This window comes from Phalaenopsis equestris, unplaced genomic scaffold (genome assembly GCF_001263595.1).
Source record: "Phalaenopsis equestris unplaced genomic scaffold, ASM126359v1 Scaffold212352, whole genome shotgun sequence".
In the NCBI taxonomy this organism is placed as follows: domain Eukaryota; kingdom Viridiplantae; phylum Streptophyta; class Magnoliopsida; order Asparagales; family Orchidaceae; genus Phalaenopsis; species Phalaenopsis equestris.
In genome coordinates, this window is record NW_018231286.1 from 40,979 (window position 1) to 50,343 (window position 9,365).

General features: G+C 31.2%; 1 protein-coding gene across 1 annotated transcript; it reads right to left on the reverse strand.

Annotated features, from left to right (window-relative positions):
- Window positions 1–5,656: 5,656 nt before the first annotated feature.
- Window positions 5,657–6,568, reverse strand: LOC110036898 (rubredoxin). Its single transcript, XM_020741449.1, has one exon. It carries the CDS (start codon window positions 6,435–6,437, stop codon window positions 5,823–5,825), a length of 615 nt encoding a protein of 204 aa, XP_020597108.1. The 5' UTR covers window positions 6,438–6,568; the 3' UTR covers window positions 5,657–5,822.
- Window positions 6,569–9,365: the final 2,797 nt, after the last annotated feature.

Below are 9,365 nucleotides of genomic sequence, written 5' to 3' on the forward strand. Positions count from 1 at the left end.
TTCAAAGTTTTTTATTTTTTGCGATGAATTCTTGCATAGTTTTCCTTCCTACAATTTTTTCGACGATGCATCACTAATTTCATTCTTTGTGTCTTTAAGATGTAGGGGTAGTGGATTTAATCAACAATTTTTTGTAATATTTTTCTATTAGCATTTTCTTGTATTTTCATGGCCTATGTTGTTGGTTAATCTATGAATTTAATTTACTCCTAGTCTAGTCACCTAGGATGTTAAAATCTTTCGTGACACTATGAATTCTAACTATTGTGTTATGGAAACAAATGATTAACCATAGAATTCTGAGATGATAAACATATTTCAGTGAAATTCTGCAATCATTCCAGTGGATCGGAATAGTTATGTGGAATGTCATGAGGATTGATGAAGCCTAAATTTCATGGATTCTTGGCTTCTTTTAACCTACACATAGACAAGAGTAATATGCCCTTGATTGCCAATCATGTATGAAAACATTTAGGAAAGCCACGATAACCACGATCCCCAAATCAAAGAGGCACGAGCCTCATCAATCTTAAAAGAACTCATAAATACTCTCGTTGCTTTCGTTTTCTATTGCCTGCAATTTCCTTTGTTTTTGCTAGAATCTTAATATTTAAAATGTCTTTGCAACAAGCCAAGTCATGTTCATTAAATTTGTAAATTAGAGATTTTTATATATAAATAATTGTTATACTTTTTTCATGGGATCGATACGTACTCTCAAATTGCATACTACTTAACACTTGCACTTAAGTTGTATGACCAACTTACTTCACCGTTAGTTTTTGCGCGTCAAGTTTTTTGTGTCGTTGTCATGAAAAGACATTAATAATTATTTATACTGTTAGGAGAACTTTAGTTGAAAAACTTCGGATCTAAGTTTGACACTTTTATCTTCTTGTTTTTATTTTGTGTTTTTTATTTTTATTACTGCATCTGTATTTCTGTCGTGTTTCCTTGTAGGTGCTAAGAAAATTTTAAAAAAATTAAAAAAATATGTTCTAGAATATGAAAAACCCCAGGAAAATTATTTTAGATTTTTTGAGGAGTTTAGCAACATATTGATAACTAGCCTTCACAATTTTTATTCCCTGACATAGGAGGTAGGTTTGATCACCCCTCTTCCAATACCTGAACTACTTACCCAAACTTTAATTGGAACATTAAAGACATTAGTGTAGAAAACCAACATTTGGGGATAACTCACACTAACCTTGTAGAAAATTGAAACAGTTGAGGCAGGGACCACATTTATTAAATATAACCCTGGGAAATCACCTCAAAACCCTAATATAGGGAGAATAGTCTGTCGTTATAAGAATTATTAGTAAATTTTGTGAATGAATCAAGCACCTACACCCAAAGTTGATCTAACCAAGCTTTGATTGGAATAATAAAAACCCTAGAGTAAACAACTAACAATGGGAGAGCACCCAAATTAATCCTGTAGAATGTTGGAATAATTAGGATAGTGACTACCATTAAGAAAATGAGTATTTGAAAGAATTAATAATAAAACTGGAAGGAGTTAAAAAGTCAAGCTAATACCTTTAGAAACATAGAACATCATAGTTTGGTGGTTAGCTAACCTATTAAGCAATGAACCCCAAGAGATGTCAAGGATAGTAGAAAGCCATAATTTTTAATATGAAAAGTTGGTCCCTGAGGAGTATTCTGAGTTGGATGTTGCTAGTTGGACAATAGTTGAGGAAGAATCTGTTCTTCCTTTCAAGACAACCCCTAGCATTGTTAGGGAGATAGTTGAGCACATAGGAGTGCTCCAAAAAGAAGAGTTGGAAGATAGCCCAAGGCAGGAGAGTGACCCAGTAAAATTAGATCCAGAATCTAAAAAACCTAAGAAAAATTGAACCCAAAATTTAGAACACATTGAATGATCTTATAGATACCTGTTTCTTGCATATTGTAAGGAAAATACTGATATGCAAATGTAAGAATTAATTGGGATGAATTTGGATTTAGAAACTACCCTTAGGAATGATCATCTAATAAAACCCCTTACATACCCTCTCGAAGACTACTATCGATTTGAGAGGAGAAAGTTGCAAGAAAAAATGAAATTTGATGATTTAGTAGAAATTTCAGGATCAATAAAAAATTGAGCGATTGCTTGGGGTTTATTAAATTGAAATTTTGATCATGGAGGAGGACTTTTTGTTCAAGTTGGGAACATTAAACCAAACGCTATATTGGGATGCAACCCAAGTAATATTTGATATGTTGATCATGTTTTTACTTTTTGCATTTGTTTTGAAATTTAGTTTGAAATTTGCTCTAAATTTTCGTTTGAATTAGTTTTGAGTCTTGTCTCTCCACAGAGTAATTTATACATTGTTACAGATTTCACATTCTTGTTTTTTGATATTCATGTAAATTATGCATGCTTTACCTTTTGGTGTTTGTACCTACTTTTTTTGTTTACTACTACTTCAAGTTATTCATATGTTGGAAAAAAAATCAAATTTGGGGGAAAATATATACCTTTTTTACAAACCTGAAAGTAGTCCATATAGCTCAGTAAAAGATTCAACTTTCATTTGGTAACTCATGTTAGGACTAATGGTTGATTCAAAATGCTTATCATAATCTATTAAAAGCAGATAAATGAACTTTAAAAAAGCTTAACTTTAATGAGTCAATAATAATTTTCAAAACTTAACAATTTCAGACATTACTTAAATTAACTCATAAATTATTAAAAAAGATGTAATTTTAATATTAAGCAAGAAACCAAAAACATTTTAATCTTTTTTAGTTCGTTTTAACAAAATTAATGTGATATTAAGTTTTAAATGGAAAGGATAATTTGGAAGTGAAACATTAAAATATCAAGTGTTGAGTTCTATTGCTTAAGAAGAACCCCACTAATTCATATTTAAAAGTTTTGAAAAGAAACAAAAAGTTGTCAATCAAATATAGAAATTCTCAAGAGAAAAGGAAAACTGAAAAAAAAAGAAGTGAAAAATTGAAAAAACATTGATTGATAAGAAGTTTAAGGTTGGCACAACAAAAATTCAAGGAAAAGGAAAAAAGAAGAGTGTTTAGTGGGACTTAAGTGATAAAATTTTTTCATGATTCTTTAATAAAAATCATTTGAAAAGTTATCTTCAAAGGAAATAGTTAAGAAAATGTTGAATTGGCTAAAATCCACTGAAATTGCATTAAAGATATTCAAAGTTAGAGTAAAAGATTTTAAATAACACCAATTTAATGATCTATGAAATTTTCTGAAGAAGAGAATTAAGGAAATGTCAAGTTATTAATCATTAAAGATAATTGATCTTAAAATAACATTTAAACATTTTTATTTAGCTTTGATAAACATTTTAAGTAGTTAGAAATCTACAGAACTGTCAATTATCTTCATGGAATCCCAACTAAGCCTTGTGATTACTTGAGGGAAAGTAATAGAGTAAGTTTGTGGGAATTGATATATGTATATTTTACATGATTTCATCTGCTTTTGTCATGCATTTTACCTACTATTATACCTTATTCATCATGATTTTATGCTTGTGGAAGATTTTTACATGTGTCGAACATACAAAACTGAATCAAAACGCGTGAAAACGCAATCTGGCACCGTCATGCCAGATCTGGGCATGACCACACCAGTTTTCGGCATGACCACGCCGGTTTCGGGCGTGACCACACTTGTTTAGGTTTCGAGCGTGACCACACCATCGTACATCCAGAACTCGTATTTTACGCAATTTCATGCATATTTTAAACCTATGAAACTTTGAGGTGAGTTTGTTTTTTGTTTGTGAGTTGTGCGGGATTTGTATGAGAGGATTGATTGTTGTCATTATGGAGAGAACAAGTTATTATAAGTTTTACATGTTTTAGTTTCTTGTAATGAATTCTTGCATAGTTTTTCTTGTTTGATTTTCTGGACGATGTGTGACTAATTTCATTATTTGTCTTTATGATGTAGGGGTAGTGGATTTAATTGTGATTTTTTCATAATGTTTTTCTGTTAGTATTTTCTTGTGCTTTCATGGCATATGTCATTAGTTAACATATAAATTTAATTTACTTTTAGTTTGGTTAACTTGGATCTTAAAATATTTTGTGAAGCTACGACCTGTAATTGTTGTGTACTATAAACAAAAGGTTAACCAGAATATTCCGAGATGATGAGCATATGCAAGTGGAGTTCTGCAATCATTCTAGGGGATCTGAATAGTTATGAGGAATCTCATAAGGATTGAGGAAGCTTGAAATTCGTGGATTGTTGGATTCTTTTGACATAAACATGGACATAAAGAGTAATATGTCCCCAATTGACAACATATACGTTAGAAATTATTTAGAAAAATCACGATCACCACGATCCCCAAATCATAGAGGCACGAGTTTCATCAATCTTGAAGGAATTCACAAATAATTTCCTGCTGCTTCTATGTTTTGTCGTATGCAATTTCCTCTATTTTTGCTAAAATCTTGGGATTTAAACCACCTTTGCAATCACACCAAGCTAGATTCATTAAATTTGTAAACTAGAGATTTTTTCTACAAAATTAATTATTAGACTTTCCTTGCGAGATCAATACGTGGACTCTTAAATCGCATATTACTTGACACGTGCACTTGCATTGTACGGCCGACTTACGTCGCAGTAAGTTTTGGCGCGTCAGACTGGCACAAAAATCTAGGGAGTAAGGTAATTGAAAATACTTATTGCGCAATAATTATGCAATAAATAAATATTTTTTTAATTTAATTCTCTTATTTTTATTATAGTAGTCACTTTTGTAGAAGATAATCGAAAAACGAAATATATACATCGAAAATATGATTACATGAATCTCGAAGAAGTTTAACGGATCACACAAAGAAAATACCAAAGAAACACATTATCACTGTTGAAAGACTGAGCCATCAAGCATAACTGCATTTGGCTGGATCATGGGCCGATCGAAAGAAAGTTCATCCGAGCTAAGAAACATTGTACACCTGAACCAACAGCGACCGTACAAAATCGACTCCCTCAACCAATTTTGGGTCACTCGCAGAGAAGATCAATGGTCACTCCGTAGAACTCTTTTTTAACTTTCCATAGAGACATCTCATCTAAAAGAAAATTGTCCATCAAATTACGACGACACACAATTTGTCTGATGGAACAAAAACCTTCCTAAGAATAAAGACAATCTCCACGAAGAGTTCTCTGAGGAAAGCTAACCGAATGATTTTTAGCCGACAAAGCGACAATTAGGTGACCAAGTTGAACATTAACAAATATGAAAAGATGTCATAGTAGTTACAAATACGAAATGGTGCCAACAGCAATTATTAAGGTTAGAAGATATAAGGATCGTTTATGAATATGTAAGGGTATAATAATTCATTGATAACATGTAACATTTCTATTGAATTAGGGACAAACATGTAACTTACTAGACACCCCTATAATCTATAAATAAAAGGGTCATTTCTTCAAGAAAAACTACTAAATTTATTCTAAGAGAATATGTACTATTGTGTACTCTACTCTCCCGACCATCCTTTAATTCCCTATTCCAGCCATGTGTCCAAGACGCTATCTTTTGGGTGCCACCCAAATGACATTTTGGGATTCAACACTCATGCATAAAAACATAAAGTGAAAATAGAGATAAAAGAAAATAGTTCAACAAAAATGAATCAGATTCTGCCTTTAAATCACTGATATTCTCATCTCCAACCTGATCTCCTCACAAGCCCCATCATTTCTGATTAAAGATACAGTGAATAAACAAAAAAATGCAACAGCAAGCATACTTGAAAAGAAGTTTCCTCCATCTTTACCAATATAAGCATCATTGCAAGAAGTATCCGGAGAGAAAGAGCGCGAATGCGAGCAGCAAGCTCCCATATATCAGCAATGCCTTCTGGCCTCCTGTGAGCGTGTTGGCCCCAAGCCCAAAATTCTGGTTCTGCGCAAATCCTGCAATCTCCACGCTCTTGCTCTCGAAGAAGGACTTCGCCGCTCCACAAGTCGAGCATCGCCAGTCCTCCGGTAGCTTCTCAAATCTAAACCCTGGTGGGATGGGGTACGAAGGATCGCCAACGGCCTCGTCGTAGCGGTTACCACAAGATCGGCACTCGTAGATCCCCGTATTCAGCACGGCTAATCGCTCCTCCAGACGCCGCGGATCCAAATTCTTCTCCTGTACCTTATCCCTGGTCTCTGCAGGATCCACCGGTACCGGACGATCGTTCGAGAGGGGTTTGTCGTCCTTTGAAACGTCCACGGAAAAGAGAATGACTTGGCGGGGTATTTCGGGCTTCTGAATCGAGTGGAATGAAGAATGAAAGTTCGATCGTTTAAGGTTTCGGAGGAGAATCGGTGTATGGTATATGGATGTTTTGGGTGGAAGTAAATTAGATAGGTTTTGGAAGGAAAAATTAGGTGTTGCCGTCGCCGACGCCATTCGACGAGTTGTAGCCCTAGGAACCACCCTCTTTATCCGCCGCTTTTTAATTTTGCTTTATTTAAATCCCGGGACAGAGCCTGAAGTTGGTAAATGCTCTTTAGAAGAAGATAAGGCTCGTGGAGCAGCCGCGAGCGATGTCAACAAATATACTGAGCCAGCTCAGGGTTTATTTCATTAGGTAGGCTAGCTGGGGGCTTTTTATCAAACCGTTATCGAAGGCATGTGGTATATCTATTATAATAAAAATTATTTCGGACAGTTTAGACAGAATTGCATAAGCTGTCCGATTTCTACAGTTAATATTAAAATAAAAAATAAAAAATGAGGTCTATCGAAATATATATTTATCCTGATGAACGGTGGAGATCAGACAACATATACATTTCTGCATATGTTGTTCGTATGAAATAGTTTTTTATATTATAAAATACATTTTATTATTAAAATTTTAATTTATATGATTGAAAAAATATTATTTTGCATTTTTTATTTGAAAAATATGAATGCAAAATCTTTACAGGACAAATTGCTCGTTAATAAAAATGTGAGACAATGATATTTTTAGAAATGTGACATGTGAAAGCGAAAGACCCCCACAAACTTCAACTTTTAACAAGTGATTCTTTTGTCATAAAATTTGTTGCAAGTTATCAATATTACCTAAGAGCCTCGTTTAGAAAATCAGAACAAATTGGCAACCCGTTCAATCGTGAACCGGCTAGTAGTCAGACTTGGATTGACTTAATAACTACCCCTGCATCAAACTGGATTGAACCGGCCTGAAACAAGAAAAAAGTTGACAAAAAACTCGCCGGTTTAACCTATAACTGGCTACAACAAATATGAATAAATTATGTAAATGTAGAGAGCCAATATGCTCTTCGTGTAACTATCCTATACCCCCATATTTTTCAATATAAAGGAACTATGAAACTTAAGATTTAAAGACGTAGGACTTAAACTATAACGGCTAAAACAATTTAATAATATGTTTCTTTACCCTTATTTGCTAGCACAAAATTTTTATTTTTTTATATTGTTCTCTTTTATAATTTAAGAAATTGTGAAATATAAATATATATATATATATATATATATATATATTAATGTTGATATATAGATATATTAATGGATTTAATGCTATATGTGAGTTTCATTCTAATATTGGCTTATGAAATTTTGGAAGATTTACATGCATGCCACTTGATTGTTATCTATTTACATTTCTAACACCTAAACTTTAATTTATACAAAAATACCACCTTACCTATGAATGACAAGGTGAATTTTGGCTTTTAAAAATTAAAAAAGAAGCACCTGATGTGATACGAAAGATTTGAGTGATATAAATGTAAAAAAGCAAAGAATAGGTGTTAGATATGTAAATATATAAGACATTGGTGGTATTATGTAAATGGCCCAAAAAATTTTTAAAAATTATTATAGTATGATTCTTATTTTTCATATTTAACTTTTTTAAATTAATTGTTATTTATTTTAAAATAATATTCTAAAATTATTATGATGATAGTTATTTAAATATTGAGATATTTATTTTATACTTTACAATCATTTTTTTTTTAAATTACATCATTTTTGTAACAGCTAAATAAATTTATAATTTAGTGAGTCATCCAATTGAACCTCACTTCAACTTTTGAACCTTGAACATTTTATTTTACATGTTTAATGCCAGTTCCGATTTTTTTAATCTTGACTAAGTGTTTGTTCGGGATCTTTTTTTATTTTTATTTTATTTTTTCTGTTTTTTTCAAAATATTTTTGTTTAGTATTACTAATTTTTCATTATTTTATTTATGTGGTCCACTAACATTTATTTTAATTGGAATTAATTAATTAATTAAAGGAAAAGGGTCATATATCTTCTCAAAAGACTATGTATCCTTTCGCTTTAATTAATTAATTAAATTGTCCTAAATGAGTTGTCTCTTCCCAATAGACAATATATCATTTCACTTTAATTAACTAATTAAATTATCTTAAGTTATATTGATCAATTACCACCTTGATGGATATTGGTTAATAATAGATAATAAAGAGAAATGTTCTCTTTTAAAGGGACATTTAACTTTCTCTGATAAATAAAATAAGGGTCATCTATCTCCCAAGAATTAATGTATCGTTCTCTCCATCATAAAGTACGTAAAATAATAAGGATTAGAGAGAAATTTCATCTATTTAATCTAATTTTACAATCATGAATGCAGATATGTATATTTTATTTATGAGTATATGAAAAATCATGAATTCAAAGATCTTGTTCATTATGTATTTTATGAATTTTTGGATTTTATAATCATTAAAAATCTCAATATGTGGTATCAGAGCCTTGATTGTTGAATTTGTGATTTTTCATTTAGTTTTATTTATGTTAATTGCATAAAATTTTTGGTGGAAATTAGATCTTAGAATTAGATCACTAAAGCTAATGGGTGAATTGATATGTTGTTATTTATTTGATGTTTATATTATGTTTAATTTGACAGTCACCGAAATGACCAAATTAGTATGTTTAATAGATGTCAAATTAATTAAATTCAATTGCTCATAAGTATGTAAGGCTTATTTTTGTATTTCACTATGGGTATATTGAAATTCATTGATTATAAAATATTTATAAATCGCCTAAAGGTTGATAATTTATTTTATATTCTTTGAATTTGATTGTGGCATATTTTTATACTTAATTAGATATGTTTATATATCCAAAGATAATAGACATATATAACTTGAGTATAAACAATTGCCAATTCTGTTAAACTAACAATTCAAGCAACAATTTTGTTTATTATTGTGAATTTTTATATCACACAAAGGAGATTTTCAATGCACTACTAGATTTTTCATTTAATCTGATTGAATATGAATATCTATTTAAGTTTAATTCCCAAAGCATTAATGCAT

Coding starts and splice junctions, on each gene's coding strand:
- LOC110036898 (XM_020741449.1), bottom strand. CDS start 6,437: ATGGCGTCGGCGACGGCAACACCTAATTTTTCCTTCCAAAACCTATCT.